Here is a 20,912-nt window from a genome sequence, read left to right on the forward strand (position 1 = left end):
CTCCGGCTTTCCAGTCTCCCCGGCAGTGGACGGCAGCCTCGCTGCCCTCGTACCCACTTTATTTTCATCTGGTCCTGCGACACAAACTTTGTGTCATGTGTGCCACGCTCTCCCCCTCCCTCCGCCCCCCGCCTCCGGACACAAACACAAGCTCTTCTTGATTCGGCTCCTCTGAGGTCCTCTCATTGGGATGGGACGGCAGTCCCAGCCTCCCCCTTTCCCGGGGGCAAGAGGCTTTCCTTTCCCCACCCAGGGAGCCGGGGCTGGACTTTCACCGTTACCTCTCTCTCACCCACCAAGAGCAAGGGGAGTCCCGCACCTCCGGCCGCCTTTCCCAGCCTCCCTTCGCGTCCTGCCTGCGGCACTTTCAGCTTTTCCCCCTTCTGTCCTCCCATTTGTCTGCCTGCCTGACTGCCTGCCTCTTATATTTCCCCCGCCAGTGACTTAAGCCCAAGCCAAAGGAGGCACAAGGAAAAATACAGCCGTGAGCTCCAGGTCTATAAATACAGCTCGGAGCGAGCGTCCAAAAGTTTGGAAGGAAAGGCAGAAAGCGTATGGAGACAAAAGCCAAGCACCGCTCCGCTGCTGCCGATGCTCTGGCTGCGCTCGGGCTTCGCGGCGGCGGAGCGAGCCCGTTCGATGTTTGTTTGGGTGGGATTTTTTCGGGAGCAGGGCAGTGACGGTAGAAGGATCGGCTCATTCATTTTTTCAGCTTTAAATACGTGAATTTTTAGCCCCAAATACAAGTCGATCCATCAACCAACTTTGCAGCTGCTGTTGTGAGTGGAAACTTTCCTAACGCGGCTGAAGCCGCTAGTGGAGGGTGGGTTTTTGGTTTGGGTTTTTCTGGTTTGTTTTTTGGTGTGGCTGTTTTTTTTTTTTTTTTTCCATCTAGTGAAGCCTAAGAGTCTGAACATTTCCTTGTTCCCTCCTTGTCTTGTGTATCCATTGGCGAGAGAGAGAAAAAGAAGCAGTCGGGTCTTTAAAAGAGGGGTAGGGGCGCCCCTACCTGCTCTGTGTCGTTACCTTAGACGATACTCCCTTAGAAAGAGTACCCTGTCTTTGGAACACGCTTAAGTGGTGCTGCCGTCCGCCGTAGAAGTAACACTGGGATGTCAGAGAGGAAATGACCAACATATGTCTGCTGTATCCTAAGTATTTATTTACGTTAACTGCTGTCTTCTTTATTCTACATTAGAAATTGGTATTGGACTGAAAATACTGTTCTTTCTCGGGACGGAGCAATACCCGGTCAGAATAACAACTACAAAAAAGAGTCAAGGAAATGTGCATATAGAGGGGGAAACAAGGAGAAACCGACCCATTTTTGGAGTTCGTCTATTTGGGAGATTGAGGTTGTGAGGAGGCAGCAGGTCCGAAGTTAAGGAATGAAACTAGCAAGTGGAGAAAGTGACTTTCGTTGGCGCAGGCAGCCTTTGAAAGCTCAAGGAAGGACATGCCAAGCTGCCCTGCAGCGAGAGTGTGAAGCGGAAGCAGCGAGAGGCCGCAAAAGAGTGCGGAAAGATGCTGCCCGGAGCGGCCGCCCGGCTGCCCCTCAAGCCCCCCAGCACGGGCGGCCCCAGCCCCAGCGCCCCCCGGAGGGCAGGGATCGAGGGGAGGCGGAGGGAGCCTCTCCCCTCGGAAGAGAGAAGTCATCGGCGGCTGCTGTGAGCCAGAAATACAGGATGGTGACGAAATAAGGGCTGCGAGGCAGGAGAAAATTCAAAGGAGCAAAGAGACGCTTCAGCCTTCAGCACTGCAGCTTTGCAGGGGTTCGTGGTTTATTTGCACGACAAGTGCCAGGCAAAGGATAATATTCCCAACACCGAAGAACTCTGCAGGCTTCAGAGGAGCTCTTTTCCGGGCCCTCCTACGTCTTCGACAGTGGCAGTGCACTGCTACAAAACGGAGCTCATCGCCCTGCCCCCACGGCACTGTCATCCAAGGGGGAGAGTTGACCGGGTTTGCCAGGCTTTGAGGTTTTTGTTTAAATAGCTGTGGTGAGGCTTGTTCGTAGGCATTACTTTTGGTTCACGGAAAGGATGATGAAATAGAAATCGTGTTATCTGCTTTATCTTGAAAAATTCACCAGTGGTCAATGTCTATTGAAACAGCAATACTGCGCAGCTTTTGTGGCAGCAGGGTTGTGAAGCCATCCAATACCTCCTCTCTGGGCTAGCTCTCACCACATTTGGCATTTCACACGTGTAACACTTGGAACGGAGGCTTCCCCACCACGCACATGTGCTGCCACCAGACCACTACAGCTTTACTGATGACAGATTTCTAGTAACTGTAGAGTTATTTCCAGGGGATGGATTGCACTGCCAGCCTTCGCAGCCCACCAGTCTGCCCTGGGGTGAGCAGGGAGCTAGGGGTGGTGAAGGTGCTGAACATAGATGGGGGTAAAACACCCCACAGGCACAGGGACACAGAGGTGCAGGTCATCCTGCACCCTCAGTTGGTGTCTCTGCTCACTGGGGTGAGACTGCCAGCCCTCCAGGAGCAGCTTGTAGCCAGAGCTCAGTCTATTTAAAGCCTCTGCTCTTGCTGCAGACTCCAAGCAATGTGTGCCAATCCCCTTGGCTTGGCAACATTATTTTTGGCTGCAGCTCCCTTCCACATTGTAGGAAATACAATAAAATTAAAACAAACATTAAAAAAAAAAAGAAAATAAATAAAGAAAAAAGAGATGCTGAGTGAGTGCTCCTGGCAGGGGAAGGAAAGGAGCCCACAAATGTTATGTCTTCCCTGTCACACTGTTCTGTAATTGCCTCCCCTCCAGCTGTGGCACCTCCGCCTGCCTGTTGTGGGGTGGAGAGAGGAGGCAGCATAGCAGTGTAGCCCCACACTGGCTGCCACGGGGCCTTTCCCACTGCAGTTGCTTGCCCTGCTTCCCCTGGGCTAAAGGAGAGTGGGCACCATGTAGCCTGCCCATGCCGTACGGGCACTGTCCATGCCATAGGGAAAATAGCTTGCCCTAGGCCCTGGGGCAGCTGCTGAGCATGGGGTTGGGATCACCCTGGTGTGAACTGCAATTTAGGTAGGACAGACCTCTCTGTGTGGGCACTGCTGGATTAAGGATGGTGCTGGGTCTTGTTGGTGTGGTCTGGGTTTAATCTTCATCCTGCCTTCAAGGAGAGGTGTTAGGACACGCTGCAGCTTTTCTGGTGCTGGAGAAGCCTTATTTCTAATATTTTCATTCCACTATCACAACTCAGTCTTGAAAAGAGAGTAGCAATGAAAAAAGACATTTAAACAAATCCTATTCCTGAATTGAGGCCACGAGAGTTATAGGCACAATGCACTCCAGAAACAAAGGAACCCATATTTTTGCAGAGAAATTTGTCAAAATTTCACAGAAAACAAGAGAGGATGTGATTCAGCGAGGGAAAGTAAAACCATAATGAGAAAAGAAACTCCTCTCATTGGTGCAGAAGAAAGCACTACATAACATTATCATGGAAAAGCACTGCTTGCTTTTTTTCCTCTAATATACATCTATACAGAAAGCATGAATATATGCAAAATACATTCTTTAGCACAAAATGGATCGTATTTCTACTTATGGACTGTAAGTTAATTTTGCCTCTTTGGAGAGGCGCATGTATTACTTTCCTTCACATACTTTGAAGTCTGATAGACCTTTCTTCATGCCCTCTACACACGTTTCTGCTGCTTCAGCTCCTCCTACTTCCAAACATATTTTCCTTTCTCCAGCTCAGCAAAAAGCAGAAGGAAGACAGGGAGGGGTTATGATAAAAATGGTGATGTTGGGGGCTAGAAGGATAATGAAAGAGATAAAACTTGCCTTGATTTGGTTTTGCCTTATCAATCAGCACCACTCTTGTGACAAGACTTGCTTTTCCTCATCCTAGTCAAATCCAGCTGCTCTTGGCCTAGACAGACCTCCAGCTGCTGCAGTCACACCTTCTTCTGACTTTCTCTATTTCCTCTACTCAAGAGCTCAGTTGTGTCCTACTTTGCCACTTGCTTGCATTAATATATATTGTGCTGCAAAATATATTACTTCATTAATCAGTTAAGCCAATTAACAGAAAGATTAATAGTCTTACCTTATTGAGTGCATGCACCTCTGTATTCAGAGTATTCACATAACTACTGGGTACAATTAAGCTACAGAGAAGTTCCGTTATAGCCTTGTTTTCCATATGTTCAAAGTGTACCGAAAATGTCACCTTTGGAATTCAAATTTCCTGTGTCTAATAAAAAATATTAGCATGCCAGGAGTTCTTCCTCTGAACACAAAACCAAGTCTTTCAGAAAAGTCACTGTATGTTTAAAGTATGAAGCAGGGTTTATATTTTAGCTTAAATACTTCTAAATAATTTTGTTTTCACTCTGAACTTGCATGTATTTGAGAGACAGGATTGCTTGTCCAGCTGTTGGTTACAGAAAGGATATGGGCTTCATTTTAAAGCTGGCTCTGAGAGGCTCACTATAGTGAGTGGCTCCTAGCAAAGTTCAAAACTGTTATGCCACACTTTGGTAGCTCTTCAGGGCTGCACTGCTGTTCCCTGGGCCTGTATTGTTCCACTCCCTTACTGTGGCTAACCTCTATGCAACACAAATTACCTGTGGTCACTTGTGGCTTATGCACATGTAATCTCCTGTCATGTAGCTCATTCTATTTTTACATGCCTGTCTCACCTTGGACATGCTGCTGAGGTTAACCAGATCTTGACAACACCACGCTCATCAGGGGGTTTGGTTACTCCCTGATGTGATCATGGTTTACAGTTTCATTTTGGTAGCTACATGGAAAATCAACACTGTTAGTGGGGCATGTTCAGGGATGAAGACAAGAAAGCTTTGTATGATTTCAGGGTGTGCCATTATAAATCTAGTACAGCAAAATACAGCAAAAAAACACTTTGCTGTGCACCTGCACAGCTGTGACTATGGTGATCTTGAATAGCCCACGTGACTGCCTAAAATACCTGATTTTGAACTAAATATCTTATTTTTTAAAGAAAATAATGAGTTTTCATTTAGCCACTCCAGCTTCTTTTTTCTCCAGAGAGCACTCTCTGTCTACAACAGTACAGAGTTATGCTGAGACACTGTCTCCAAACCCAGATTATAGATCATCAGTGATTGTTTGTAGTAAAAATCTCCACCCCAGGCTTCCTTGAGGTTGTCCATTCATAACCTTTCATCCTAGGAGAGGAGAGAATAAATTTGACAGTCTGGGCTAATCTTCACCTTAGTCTTGTGTCAATGCCTGCTTAAATAGTCCAGGATGCCAGTATTTGCCTTTAGCATTTAAAGATTAATATATCAACATTACATAGGCTTCTTGGCCAGAATAAACTTCCTGTAGCTCACCAGCCCTGTCTCTACCATGGTATGCTCTTCACTAATTGACTCATGTGGTGTCAGGCGGAGATTTTTACACATGAGAAACTTGTCTTCTTACCAGTAATCTCTCCTTACAAACATTCCGGAATGACTGTCTAGTCCATTTTCCCTGACTTGTCTTTCCAGTCAATTAAGAAACTAACCTGAAGTCCCCCCCATAATGCACTAATGAACTGGGAACCTGGTTGCTAGCAGACGATATATGGGCCAAAATGCAGGCATAAAGGAGGAGGTCTGTGGTCTTGCCGGGTCATAGAATGTAAAGGAGATAGTCTTCTTTTCTTTGAATTGAGGACAAGAGATATGCTCATAATTTTTTCTGAAGAAATCTTCCTCCTCTTGGAGTGCATCAATAAGCAAAGCAGAATCAACAGAGTATAGAAGGAGCTCATATGGGCATGAAGTATGCATCAACTCTGGACATTAGGTGGATGAACACTTAAGCCATGAAGTGAGGAAGAGCAATGCCTAACAAAAGAAAAAAGAAGCTAAGGGAAAGGAAGAGGGTAAAGTGACCCTTCTGACCAGGACTAGAAGAGCCTACAGCAAGACAGAAGAGAAAAAGTAGCAGTGACTCGTCCCATGGTTTCCAAGGCAAGGGTTCCCACTCCTGGAACATAATCAGCCCAAATATTTCACTGGTGCCTGCTCCTGTACACTGTCTTCTCACACAACTAGTGCTGTCACCACAGAGTACAAGATTTTCAGTTTTTCCAGGACTGGAAGTAGGTACTGCTCACCATTCACTCGGTTCCCACAGAGTGCATTGGTGTGTGGTCAAAGGGAAATAGTATCCTTCAGAAATCATTCTCAACCAACAGCGTGACTGTACTGCCAGTACTTACTGGCACTGCCAATCTGCATCTTTAAAAATCATTATTATAAGCAGCTGAAATGCCTGTGATGATTCTAAAAGTGCTTATATAACAGATTATTTGTAATATATTTTTTAATGTTTTAAAAATTATTTAATAAATACATTAGATAATCTTCATAGGTATTCCCAGTCTTGTGAATGTGCCGCAGGGAAGAATGAATTAGGAAGACTCTAACATATTCAGTTGCCTGATAGTCAAAAAAACCATGGAAAACATATCCGTGGGTGCTGGAGAAGAGTGCCATGTCCCATTTTGTTGCCATAGCATGAAATTTTGTCTTGCATATTACGAAACACCAAAGAGAATGCTTTCATTTTGTTCTTTTGCTGCTTACTGGACCCTTCCCCACTGATGGGAAGCACACTAGCTAGCCACCTGTCTCAGGTCTGCAGTGCCTTGAAAACTGTTGGAGAGCCTTGGAGGGCCTCTTCCTTAGAGATATTGTGCAGGACACTGTAGAAGGCAGGAGTAGAAATGGCACTGGCCATGCTTTTATTCAGAAATTAATCAGTAAGAAGGACATACTGATTTTCTTTAGCCTGCTGAGTTCACACTTTACCACTCTCGACCAGCTGAGAATCTTCTGCTGGATACATGAAGAGGGCAAGAGGTGTTTCTTAAAATGACATACACATTTTTTCAATATATATATTCTCATGAGGGAGTAAGATCCCTGCTATTCAAAATGGTGAATGTCATCTCTGGGACAGCAGCATTCTGGTCATCTTTCTGCTCCGTGGATGACAGAAACCTGTGTTGTCTTTCAGGCTGAGATGGTTGGGTGTTCTATGGGATTGGTAAAGTGCCGTATGTCCACAGTATTAACCCTGTCTGCAGAGAAGTTTGTGAAGTCCATTCTTTTAGACCTTATCTATTAACTTAAGCACACCAGCAAGAGAAACAAAATCATCAATCGTGTAAAAATCTTCTCTACCCCAGGATCTTCAGCTGCCTTGATGACACCAAAATGACACAGACCTGTGGAAGTCAGGATGAAAAAGCCACCAGCTGTCAAAATCATTCAGCTTGGACAAAAACATCTGCCCTGCTGGGTAGTCCTGGAGATGGGGGCAGGAAAAGTTTATGATTGATCCTCATGCATATTTCTTTTCCATGCGGAAGTGTTGAATATCCCGACTATATGCTGAAAGAATAGATTTCTTTTGCACAAATTGTCATGCTGGTGTGCCAACAGGACAACCCACAATGACTGTGGCATGCACTAAGTGTCAGTGTCTGCTGGACGTCACATGAGGATCCATCAGTAGAAATAAGCTCTCCTTCCATCGTCCTGGAGATGCCAGTGTAAAAGTGCAAAGTCAGGTTTGCATGAAAATAACCTTTACTACCTTCCCTAATCTCTCCTGCTATGATAACAGTAAAGCCATATTTGGGAGTTGTTGATCCACGTTCAGTCTGATGTAACAGAAAAGGAGAGAAATGGAAGTGAGAAGCTGGGTTAGCAGGCTAAAAGAACTTTTTTACAGGAGTTTTTCCTCTGACTCTTTTGAATCATGCTCTCAAGCTGATAAGTGCTAAAAGACTTGGAAGACATGGTCAGAAATCCTAGAATTATATAATGGTTTAAGTTGGAAGGGACCTTAAAGATCATGTCATTCCAATCCCCCTGCCATGGGCAGGGAACTTCCCACTTGACCAGGCTGCTCAGAGCCCCATTCAGCCTGCTCTAGGAATGGGGAGCCCACAGCCTCTCTGGGCAACATATGCTCGTGCCTCACCACCTTTATAGTAAAGAATTTCTTCCTATTATCTAACCTAAACCTACTCTCCTTCAGCTTAAGGCCATTCACTCCTGTCTTATCACTACGCGCCCTCGTGAAAAGTCTCTCTCCAGCTTTCTTGTGGCACTGTTTATGTACTGGAAGGTGCTCTTAAGTCTCCCTGAAACTCTCTCTTCACCAGGCTGAACAGCTCCAACTCTCAGCCTGTCCTCACAGGACAGATGCTCCAGTCCAGTGATCAACTTAGTGACTCTGTACTCATTCCAACAGGTCCATGTCCTTGCTATGTTGACCCCAGAGCCGAATGCAGCACTCTGGGTGGGGTCTGACATGAACAGTAGAGAGGCAGATTCACCTCCCTTGACCTGTTGGCCACACTGCTTTGGATGCAGCTGAGGATGTGGTTGGCTCTCTGGACTGCAAGCGCACATTGCTGGGTCATGTTGACCTTCTTGTCCATGAACACCCCCGAGTCTTTCTCCCCAGGGCTGCTTTCAATCCATTCTCTGCCCAGACTGTATTTGCACTTGGGATTGCTCCAACTCCAGATGCAGGACCTTGTACTTGGCCTTGCTGAGCTTCATGATGTTTGCACATACCGGCCTCTCAAGCTTGTCAAGGTCCCTCTGGATGGCATCCCTGCCTTTCAGCGTGTCGACCTTACCACACAGCTTGCTGTTGTCAGCAAATTTGCTGAGAGATCCCAGTGCCAAACCTATTCTAGGGCCAAATCCGATCACCTATGCAATTGCAATGTACAGTCTGTTACAGGAGTATGTAACAGACAACTTACAAATGTACCTGTGTTTGGCCATCTCAGATAAGCATGCTTGTGCCCAGGGCAAGAAATATTGTGCCAAGTCACTTTTGATGCTATGGAACACATCTCAGAATGTGAAGGGCATGTGAAGTTTAGTCCAAAGAAACCCCTCAACTGGATAAGGAAGGAGAATTGGATCTGGTAGATTGGCTTGCAAAAAATAGGAAGCCAAAATAATTATCCTTCAAGGGCCTGCCCTGGCTCCATTTCACAATGTTCTGAAATTTTTAAACTTAAAAAAACCCCCAAACCCAAACAAAACAAACCTGCTACAAAAGTACAGCTGCTACAAAATTAGTTAATATGTTGCTGGTCTGTTCACATAGCTTGGCTGAAAATGCTGCAAGGCAAAAGTAACAACAAAGATGTGCACCCCTTCTCTTCCTGTTCACCTTAATGAGGTGTGAACTCAAAGGGCTCTGTATGCCATTTAAATGCTGCCATTAAGCCTCAGCTTTTCTTTTTTTTTCCCTATTAAAAACCAACAATGTTACAGTTCCTTAGCAATCCCGTGGATTGAGAGAAACAAGGGTGTGGGGAAAGAAATTACACTTTCCTCTATCATTAAGTAAAGTTGAAGAGCTGAAGGCTCTTTTATGGAACATATACAAGATTTTCTACCTTTCACTGTTTCACTTATTTCCTAATCTTTTAATTTGTTTTGGTGATGACATGATGATACGGTTGAGTGGTGATGTTGTGATAATGTTTCTGCCATATTTTAATAGAAGAGGAGGTCTAAAAAAATACAAATACACAGTATGAGACTATTAACTGGGCAAGAAGAGATGTTGTGTATCAGGATTCTACAGTTGCTTTCCTGGACAAGGAAAGGGAGACCTGCTGCTGACTAAAACTGTATATGCCATAGTTCCTTTCCTGTCTTGATTTATTATCCAAAATGAAAAATCTGGTTTACTGTAACGACTTTGATACTGCTTGCTGAAGTCACAGAATTTTGGAAATAATTTGATGAAATCTGCTTGAATTCTCCCCTACCTAATATGCCAGAGCAGGGCTGGAAACAACTGGAAATTGACCCTGCTGCAGCGGGTGGGAACTCCAGGCTTTGCTTGGCAACACAGAGAATTACTGACATCAGCCTCTGCAAGCCTTCTGACCAGTACTCCCCATCTTTCTGCCCAGTGCATTTCACCCTGGACTGCAGAGTGCTTGCCTGGGGGAAGCAGCAGAAGGAATGATTTCACCAGTGTCAAAGTGAGAGCTGTAATTCTCCTAGTTGCTAGGAGACTGTGCGGGAGGCTCGGCGGGGCTGGGGTCCTGTAAAGAGCAGCATGGCAAAAGTATGAACTTCCAGAAGTAATGAGCAAGTGTTGCGCACATGTGCAAATCGTGGAGTTTTCATGGTGTCCTGCTCAGACAAACCTGAATGGAATAGGCTTCAGGAATAGGAAGCAGCAACTTTTTACTACAGTGGCCTTTCTGCAAAAAGTGGGAAGCTCCTACTTGAAAGCTGGTGGGGTAAGAGTATTTTTTCACACGCGCAAAATGATGTATTTATCCAAAGCTATGTGGTTTTCTCAGTTGCCCTGTTATGAATAGGAATGGCTGTGCCCCTCATGCACACAGTCAAACTGTACTGAGACCCTGCCAACCGCATTGTTGCTTAATGTGATCCTTGTCTGCTCGGTCTATCCCATGACTGCATTACTTCACAGACTTGACTCTTGAACCACTGATGTATGAGGTCCCCTTTCACTTATTTAATTTTCCTGTCCTGTCAGTTAGTAAGCAAACCTTGGAAATACAGAGATTTTAATAAAGTAAATTTACATCAGCATCTTCAAAAATAACATGTCTTGAAACATTTGATATTTCTCACAAATTCTGTTATAAATATGTCAAATAATTCTTTGTTATTTGTTTTAGTGGAAATTCTGCAAGTGAGTCTATCTTTCTTCAGATTGCTATCCACTCATACATGGATGAGTAACTGACTTGGTAACAATTATCCATGGAAGAAAACTATTTACAGTCTTCCTGTTTTATCCATTCTGAATGTTAAAAAGTATCAAGCATATTGATATTACAACCTCAGAAAAAAAATCCAGAATCAACAGGAATTAAGGTCAGCCTATTACAAAATACATGAGCCTTTGATTACATTTATGGAAAAGAAAGCCAAAATCAACACATGTTAGTGCTATAGAACTCAGAAATCGAAAGCTATGGAAATGACACATAACACAGTTTTTGGACTTAAAAATATGTCCACGAAATTTGCTTATGACCATCTAGGTTTAAACTAAACCTAGATTAAGTATGACAGCTTTGTGCAACACAATTTTTCTTTCTAAAGGACTGAAATACTTATTTCTTTCCTGACACCATTATTGCTGTCATTTGATATAATATAAATCAATTTAGCAATTGTTTGCTAAAGCACATGCAAAGTTAGGCTTAGTAAATATACAGACTCAACAAAAACAGCCAACCAACCAACAAAACAGAGAAAGCTGCAGTGAGTAGTGGGACTGTCTACCAGAAATTGAATCTTTGTCAGCAATCACAACAGCAAGACCAAAGTCAAAACTAAGGAGCAAAAAAAAGGCCTCAAAATCTAAATGAAATATTGCCAAAGTTCTTGCAAAAATTCTGTTGAGAATTGTTGACTAACGCAAATTGTTAATAGTGTGCAACTTTCAAAAATAAAACTTTCATTCTATAGAAAAGGGGAAAACATTTAAAATTAAAAAATCAACACCTGCAGGTTCCTTTTGGCACAGAAAAGGGTCTGCTCTCCACTTGATTGGCTGGCTGGTGTAAAGTTTTCAAAATCTGCCACACATAGCACGAACAATCATTTCCCGTTCTCAGTGAATAGTCAAATTCATAATTCAATTTTTTTAGGTTTTACTTCTTTATAAAAGGATCATAAAAGTAAAGAAAACTCTAAAAAATAAAGCAAAACTCTAGAGTGATTTGTCTGAAGTCTGAAACTTATATTTCATTTTTTTTTCCCTATTTCATGGCAATTTCTGCTTCATTATAAGAGTAGACTGCATTTTTAGAAGCTTAAGCTGTTTTTCTCAAATCAGACAAAAGAAAATTAACTTCCTGAGAATCTCCCATACTCCTAGCAATGGTCTCCAAGTAATTATGAAGATTCTTTACAGTTTGCACTTGCCAATTTTTAACAGGAAGGAATGTATTTGTTATCTGATTGATTAAAACTCTTCACACACTTTTACCTCATGCAGTTTTATTTATTTCATTGTAAGTGCCTTAATTGTGTAGGAAGTTTTAGATGTGAAATCCTTCCTCTGCGAGATTGCCTTACGGCCTTCGGGTTTGGACCAGCTAACAATTCCTCTGGAGCGGAGTTAATCCTGCAGGCAGCGAGCAGTATGATGCGACAGCTTATAAAAGGTGGCATCTGAAACCATGAAATTACATAACCTGTGTGCAAAAGCCTTTCAGAAAAAACAAGTGCGAAGAACCATCCTCGCCTAGCGTGGCCTGAGAGGGCTAAACTGAGGAATTGCTCGTCCTTAATGCGCAGAAGCCCGCGGCGGCCCCGCTGCGTGCGGCAGCCGCCAGGCGGAAGCGGAGAGCCGCGCTTCCCGCGGGCCGGCGGCGGAGCAGCGGGAGAGATGGAGGGAGAGATGGAGGAGGAGGAGCAGCCCGTGGCCGAGCAGCCCGTGGCCGAAGCTGGAAGGAGGCTGGGGCGGCCCGGCGCCCGCAGGCGGAGGCAGAGGAGGAAGGCGGGCAGGGACGTCCCTGCCGTAAACATACGCATCTATACGTGTGTGGATATATAAGAGTTTAAAATTTGCGGGGCGGGGGGAGGGGGTGGAAAAGGAATTCTTGGCCCGAGTTCAAGTCAGACGCCACTGAAACGTGTTCTCCAGCCTGGCAGCTCAAAAGAGGAAAGGAGACTGGGAAAGAGAGGAGGAGGAGGAGGAGGAGCGCTCTGCCCACAGGCTGTGACTTCAACGCCTTTTCCCTCGCCCACTCCAAGAATTTTCATCCCGTTCGGTGTCAGACAAAAAGCTGGCAACAAAATAAATTCAAATTTACCTGAGTAAATAATAATAATAATAATAAAAATAGCAACAGCAACTATAATAATAACACCCCCCCGCTCCCCCCAAAAAAGTCGCCCCAAACCAGCCCAAACCAGCAACAGCAAACAAAACAAAAGCCCCCCAGACATCCCAAACCAATATAAAAGGTAGAAGGCCGTTTCAGGAGATTAAAAATATACTCAAAAAACCAAGAACAACAAAAAGACCCCAACACACTGAGCCCTTGAGAAAATTGATATGCATCCTGGGAAATGTGAAGCGAAAGGCCCAGTGGTGTGTTGCAGATTTCAAGATCTCGTTCATTTAATGAAGTACACCATAATGGTACATGGTGCTTAAGTGATTTATATTTTTACATATATATTTTTTTTTAAACTCAATTGACTCTTGTTTTGTAATTCCTCCAGGCTGAGATTGTGTCTCTGTGGTTTCAAAGTGGATGTTATACCCTGTTGTTAAATGCTGATACTACTTCTTCTTTACAGGATAAGATTTAAGTGGTGGATTGTTTGTATTTGGCTTTTTTTTTTTTTTTTTTGGCAGATTTTGTATATGGATCATACTTTTATGCCAGAAATCAGTTGATGGGAGTTTGCATCCAAAAGTGCTGAACTTGGCACATCTCCTGCTTCAAGTGTTCCCCTCTCCCCCTTTTTCTCTGGCAGACAACTATCAGTTAAATGCTGGAAAGGATTAATGCAAATGCTACTTTATTGATACCTAACAGACAGAACTTTCCACCTCTTTCTTGTTGCTGTAGAAATTGCTTCCTTACTCACATTTTAATATAATATTTTCTCTCTGGCTGTTTTAGTGGTTTTTGTAGTTAATGGACTGCAATTTGAATGTATCGTGTGGAGGAAATGGCATTGGTGCTGTGTATCGTCTGCTCCATAAATTGTCTGGAGACTTGTGCTGGTCTCTTTCATGCTATATAGCAGGATGCAGTGTTAGGGTGGCATTTCTGGCTTGTTTTTTAAAGTTACTCTAGACGGTTTCTTTTTGTTTCTTCCCCCCCCCCGCTTTTTCACTGCCGTTTTATTGTAGGACCTGTGTGTGTATTTTAATTCATTCCTTTCTCTTGCGTGTCTGTTTGTATGTGTGTGTGCGTGTGTGTCTGTCTGCTTTCCCTCTTGTCCTCTCTTCCCCTGTGTGTCTGGGCCACATTTTAATGCACAACATCCCATCCATTAAGTTGTGGTTGAATGCGGAGTGTGTGAGGACTTGGCAGCTCTCAGGTTGAAGGGGGCGGGGAAGCCAGTTTCGACTCTGACACAAGATGCCGATGTGGCGTGATCTGAATTATTATTAGTTCTGCAAACATAGCCATCTTCTCCTCCCGCTGCTGGAAAGTGCTGCCATTGAACTTGTGATGGGACAGACAAGATCTCCAGCTTTTTTTTTTTTTTTTTCTCTAAAGTACAGTAGCTGGCAGGGAAAAGGCGCCAAAACACACAGGATTAACTCATAACATTCTCTGAAGCGGTTTTGAGCTGCAATGCTTACAATTTTAATGTTGAATCACAAGAAAAAGATCAAGCACTTTTATAATTCTAATTTAGGCAGACATTTACATCCAGCTTCTAGACGCTGCCCCCACCCCCACCTCTATCCCAATATTCTCAAAATCTGGCAAGTGATATAAACTGCCAGAAAAGAAATGTGTTGGAATTTTATTTGTGGTGTTGTCATTGCTGGTAATGTCCAGGGCATTTGAAATTAGCATGTGTGAATTTTTAAGGAATTTACTGTATTGGTGAAAAAGGGTTTCGTGCCTCTGTAAGGCTGAGGATGTGACGGATGCAGTGAGGACAAAAACGGCACAGTTGTGTAACCCAAAATGCTGTGGTTTACAGCTTTTCACTTGAGGTTTGATGTTTTTATTTGCTGGTCTGGGAGCTGTGGAAAGCTCAAGTATTATAGTCCACATCAAACCATACGTGGACAGGGGTCAAGTGCACACACCCATCATATGTATGTGTGTCTCTGTTTAGAGTAAGTAGTGTGTTTCTTTTCTTTTGATTGTACATGTGCACACTTTCTATTGATCATACATGTAAACAGTTTCTATACAGTGTGTGCTTCTTCCTATCACCCAAAACCCAGTAAAAAGTGCTAGTAATTATTATGACATGATTTTATTGTTCTACTGACTTAGAAGTTGTACTGATTGCTGTTTACATTTTAAGTCATAAATAACTTAAAATTCAATCTCATGTGAAACATATCAAGGCCCCAGAAACCAATATATTATCAGTTTGCTTATTTAACTAGTTGTTTTTTTCCTGAATGTCTGTGCATATACATGTGTTTATATATACATATATGTCTCCATGCACAGACAGTATTCTTGCACATAAGAAAACTGTCCAAGGCTCTGGTTATGCCAAAGACGCAAAGCTTTGCTTTGTAGGCTAATATGCTTGTACAAGAAGTCTTGCACGGCACCATGACGACTCCTACAGATAGAATCACCATTAGGTAACAGTATAATATAATATATATAATATAATATAATATAATATAATATAATATAATATAATATAATATATAATATGGTGTAGACTATTTGTTGCTCATAAGTGACATAAACTATACTCTATTTGTGCTACTCAATATTTATATATGTACTTAAGTAATTGTTTATCGAATGGACATGTGTGTTAATTTTCTAACAAAGTGTAAAAAAAGGAGCTAATGGTAGTACTAAACTAGATGTAAAACTTCCATGTTGGATCACAGAGAACCCTCTTATATGTAAGAACCCTCTTACATAAGAGTTTTGGTGCTCGTTCTCAACTATTTCGTACTTTAGATGAAATGCCATATGCCAGAATCTGTTCTTTCTGACTTTTATAAAGAGAAAACTGGAATATTCATGAAAACTTGATTTCTTACAAGTTCAGTTTGTGTATGTTTAGACATTTGACCAAACTGCTCACTTGTGTTCTGAGATAATCTTAGGCTTCACACTTCAACATTAGTAATTCCTTTCCTTTTGCTCCATTAATAATAGTCTTGTTCTCCAAAACTTGAAAAAGTTGAGCAGTTGTCCAGCCAAAGGGCACCAGAAATTCTGCTCTAGGTGGGATATATGGTCTAAATGGCCTTTCCACTTTTAAATGTTGTTATCTCTGAAACCTGAGGGCAGTGCAACTTTGCAGCATCTGGTGAAATTTGTGGGCATGGTTTGTGAGGGAGAGGGGGAAAATACATGCTTTCTGTGCAAGTCTGGCATATGAGGGTCTGCACCGCTGGCAGAAAACTGCCCTGGGGAGCTAGGATGGGTGGAGGAGAGTGAGCCCATCTGCCGATGGTGTCTAAAAGCCTTTGTGGTTCTTTCCTGTGACATGAGCATCTCAGATCATGCAGTAGATGTCCTCCCATCCTGACCACCCTGCCAGAGTTAAATGGGAGGCAGGAGGAGCATGGGAGCAGCTCCCCAGTCTGGAGAGTGCAGACTCAGGATGAGGATCACTCACACGCAGCTTTGATATCTGCCACTTACTGATGTGAAAACTGCCTTTTCTTTCTAAATGTACATTTTTGTCACATGGAGGTTTCTAGCACCCATGTGCCTTTGCCCAGCTGTGTGTGTGGCCAAGCGGTGTTATCAGCGCTCATACTGAATCCCACCTGAGAGCAGGATCCCTCAGGGCCAGCCTGGCTCTGTGAAGTCAATGGGTTAGGATTTAGTGTTAGAGAACAGCTCTCAGTGTGTCTCGCGGGGAAGGTCAGACAGTGACTTTTATTTTCTTAATAGCCCACATTGAAATGCTAGTTGAACTTCCACATACAGCATGCGGTTGGCATAGCTCTGGCAGTGAGGACAAAAAACAATTGTCCTCCAGCCTGGAGCTTCAAGGGTAGAGAACTTGCAGCATTAACAGGGTTTTTAGTATGTGAGGAAGGAGAGAAGGGTCTTTGGGGCCATGAGGAATTAATGCAAGCAAAAACTGGAAAGCAGTTGAACCACTTTCTCTCAAGGTCTCCCTGCATGCGAAGGCCCAGCCACTGTGGCTGCTGTCCTTGTTGCATTAATGCTGTATTTCTCCAGGCTAACCCAGTTACTAAATACCCTTTTTAAAACACCTCTGCAGCAAGTGTAAGTGATAGACTTGCATTTTGTTATGGTTTTAATGTAGGTTTTTACCCATTTTGGAAAGAATCTTTAGCTCGCTTTTCTGTGAAAGGAGCCGAGGGGTTGGAGTGGGATGGAGGAAGATGGGGGGCGTAGGCATGCACGCACATGTGTTTCTGAGGAGAGTTTTCCCAGGACAAAGCCCTCGTCCTTTATGGGTTCCCGTTGGGATTAACTAGGAGAAACAGAGCTGAAACATGTGTTTGGGTGCCCAGTTCAGCCTGCTTTCTGTCACGTACTGGGGGCCTTTGGGTCAAACCCACGGGTAAACCCATGGCAACCTGTACCATTCCTGCCATTCTTGATCATTCAGAAGACAAAATGCTGCCTGAGCCATGCTGTCTGGGCAGTTCCATTTTCCCGAAGATGCTTCCATATGAGAGGCCTGTTCAATCCTGGCCAGCAGACTGGCTCTGGGGTGGGGGTATCTGGCTTTGCCTGGTCCGCAGCAGTGCTATTCTGGGGGATACTGGCACATGCTGCAGGGCTGTCTGTGCTTGTCTCCCACCTTCTGCACTCTGGCTAGGGATGCAAACCCACCCTCAGCCAGCTCTTGTGGGAATGCAAACACAATCTCATACTGACTCCACATCCCTCGCAGCAGCAAAGGCTACAGAAAGTGACTGGTTTCTCTCTGTCCTTACCTCGCTCCATTTGTTTCTTCGTGCTTGCCAGACTTTGCCAGGCAGTTCTTGCTTTTAGTGCACAGGACTCTAGCGCAAAGCAATCCTTTGGCCAGATCATGGGAGGGAGTGGGGCCTTCTGCAAGTCCTGCCTGGGAAATGGGAGACTTCTCACATCTATGCAGCTCCCAGGGGCAGCCTTGCTGATGTGGTGTTAGGGGTTTGGTTAGATTGTCCTGATCGTTATGGAGGGATGAGAGTGATAAAGGGGATAGAGGATAGTTACTGTCGTTTTAAATCAGGTCCACAATAATGGCTTGCTGTGTAAGAGTTCAAGCACTCAAAGAGGTGTGTTCAAGGACATCAGTGCATTTGTGCCGAGAGGAATGTCTTTTATGGTAAATTAACTCCAGTTAAATAGAATACTTATTTGAAGGGATACTCCACAATTTAAATCTGGCATTATCAGCTTTTTGTACTGTCTGGGTAGGGGAAAAACCGCTAGGATTTGGGGGTATTTTACACCAGATATAAAAATAATTGTTGCTAATTACGGTTAACCCCGAGTTTGTGTAATCCCTTCTAGCCTAAATGTATATCTTTAACTTGTCACTTATCAGGATAGTCTGTAGAAGAGAGGATGAATGTCTGTTGTTTGAACCCTGCAAATCTGAGGGAAAGGGGCAAGAGTAGCCAGAAACCGAGCTGTGGGGATGTGGCATGGACTCTGCAAGGGTTACTGCATTGGGCTGTTGCTGTTTCCTTTGACATTACCTGTCTTGTATGGGGTCTTTCCCCCCCCGCACCGATCACTCTGCTTCTTTTGGTTTGTAAATTTATGGGAATTGCAGCTGGTAGCCTTGGCAAGCTCCCCTCATTAAGAACTTTCTTTGAAAATGGGCTGTGTTTGAGCATTTCCCTAATGAGGACAGGACGGGGTTAAAAAGTGACCATTTCATGGTTGACTTGAACCTGCTTACTTTCCTTGATGTGTCGTTGTGAAATGCCTGACGTGAATAAACTCTCACTTTGGGCACGGAGGAAGTCAGCGGTCCCTCCGGGACGCCGCCGGGGGCTGCGCAAGGGCAGCGGGAGGGAGCGCCGGTGGCGCTCGGCCGTCCCTGCCCGCAGCGGCGGTGCTGGGGCTGGGGCCGCACACACCGGACGCCTCCGTGAGCTGGGCACGGAGTCGCAGCGCGCCTCACAGCAGCAGAAATAAGTTTCGCTGTTTCCCCCCAAACCCCGCCCTTTCCCGGCTCCCCTGGTTAAAGCTGCCCCGGGAGAATTAAACCAGACCCCGCGCCCTGTTACCTCCCGGGAGCCGGGACCCCTTCGCCGCCCCCGGCCGCAGCCTGCGAGGGCGGGGACATCAGTCACCGGCGGTGCGGGACAGGCTTCCTCCGTTTGGGAGGGCGGCGGAGCGGGGTGCCCTCCCCCGTGTCCCCCGCGGAGGGTGGGGGAAAGCGGGGGCGCCTGAGCCCCGCCGCAACTGGCAAAGTCGTACCCCGAAAGAAGAAAAAGAAGCCCCTCGCAGATGGCAGTCTCACCCCCCCACCCCCCCCCTCCCCCTTCGCCCCCGCAACTTTCTCCCACCAGAAGAACGGGGAAATGAGGGAGGGATGTTTGCGAAACGTGCTCGTTCCTTCTGCAGCGTTCGGTGGTAATGAATGCAGAGGGAGGGCAGAGGAAAGGGATCTGGTGGAGAAGGAATGTGTTTGCTGGAGGAGGAGTGTAAGCGGTGATGGTGTAATTAAATAATTAAAAAAAAAATACTTAAATCTCATTTGGGGAGAGAGCTGGAATAGGGTCCACAGGGTGTAACCGGTGAATTTTTCAACTTCCAAGTTTTGCAGAGTCAGGGGAGGGGTGGAGGTGGGGGGGGGGGACGCTCACGGACACGTTGAGAGCAAATCGGGTGGGAGCGCCAGGGAGAGATTTATCGTTTGAATTTTCAGGAGATCATTTTTATTACGGTGGCCGTTTGGAAAGCAGTCTCTCACCATTGCCCGCAGAGCGAGGGAGGGCGGGCGAGCAGAAGCTGCCGGAGGAGCCCGCAGGCCGCGCCGCCCGCTCTGCCCGCCGGAGCGCGCCCCCGTCTCGGCGCGCCCCCGCGGCACGGTCCCGACCGCCCGGCGAAGTTTCGCCTGCCATCGCTGCCCGGGAGCCTCTTGCTCCGCTCCGGGCTGTAACCTTGAACTTTCGAAAGCGTGGTGACAGTGTCGTGTTATCACGGCAGCACCACCAACTTCTGAAAAAAGAAAAAACAAATCCCCCCCCCCCCCCAAAAAAAAAAAAAAAAAAAAAAAGAAAAAGAAAAAGAAAGAAAAAAGAAAGAAGGATAAAAAAAAAAGCCAAACAAAAAAATCCTCCCGCCCACCCCCCACCCCCCCGAGTCCTTCCCCCCTCATCTGCAAAACAACCAGCAGCAGCAGCAGCAGCAAAAGCAAGACTCCTGCGCCGCCGACTACAAGAGGGTTAAAAGTGTAGATTGGATTTCACCCCGGGAAATCTAGCACACGGAGTGAACTTGAATCTTTGGCTATTTAAGGAGGACTGGGGTTTGTTGTGAAGTTGTGGTGATCCAGAGCAGAGCCCCGTCCTGATTGATTTCATCTTCCTTGAGTCTCAGATGACTGTAAAATGAATAGATGAAATTATTCCTTTTTGAGGCTTTTCTTAGGGGCTCTCCGGGCAGCGTGTTCTCAAAGCGAAGTCATGATGTATTCTCCAATCTGTCTCACTCAGGTATAGACGTTTTTTATTTAATTTATTTGTTAATTTATTTATTTTCACGTGTTGGAATTTTTTTTTTTTTTTTAATATTTATATGTATGTGAGTTGTTAATGAGTCATTGCTGGTAGTTGTAACGGGTTAAAGCACAGTTGTAACTGCTTGTCAGATCCAAACTCCTCTCTCAGGAGGCAATATTAGAGAATAAACTGTACCAGGCCATTGTTTTGGGGAGATCCATTCAAAGTGTCAGCCGTAGACAAATACTGTTAATTGTTGGTGCATAAGAAGTCAAAGGTTAACAAACTGGAAATGAGCATAATTAAGCTAAAAAAACAGGTTTGAGAAGTATTGATTTGATTGGAATCAAACGACTTGCACTCTTTTCAGCTCGCCTGTTTACATACAGCCTAATGAAAGGGTTTGAAAGGAAAAGTGCTTTTTTTGACAAAACACGACCGCTCGCCGGTGCGAAGTAATCCCGTCTTATGCTTAATTAATAATATGCAGGCTGCCAACAATGAGGGAGATGTGAGCGGGGATGAC

At 44.8% G+C, this 20,912-nt stretch overlaps 1 protein-coding gene across 12 annotated transcripts in view; it reads left to right on the forward strand.

Annotated features, from left to right (window-relative positions):
• The window catches only part of NFIB (nuclear factor I B), a 266,491-nt gene that overhangs the window by 77,109 nt on the left and 168,470 nt on the right, over window positions 1–20,912 (forward strand). For 2 of the 12 annotated variants that reach the window (XM_032097265.1, XM_032097267.1), the window contains exon 1: window positions 20,028–20,380. The exons of 8 other annotated variants lie outside the window; for them this stretch is intronic. In XM_032097265.1, coding sequence (XP_031953156.1) covers window positions 20,351–20,380 — 30 coding nt within the window. In that variant the 5' untranslated portion in view covers window positions 20,028–20,350. Of the gene's footprint in view, window positions 1–20,027; window positions 20,381–20,912 lie in introns of those variants that run through there. 2 more of the 12 variants (XM_032097273.1, XM_032097275.1) reach the window with 2 other exon arrangements.

The sequence above is a fragment of the Corvus moneduloides genome, chromosome Z, assembly GCF_009650955.1.
Source record: "Corvus moneduloides isolate bCorMon1 chromosome Z, bCorMon1.pri, whole genome shotgun sequence".
Lineage (NCBI taxonomy): Eukaryota > Metazoa > Chordata > Aves > Passeriformes > Corvidae > Corvus > Corvus moneduloides.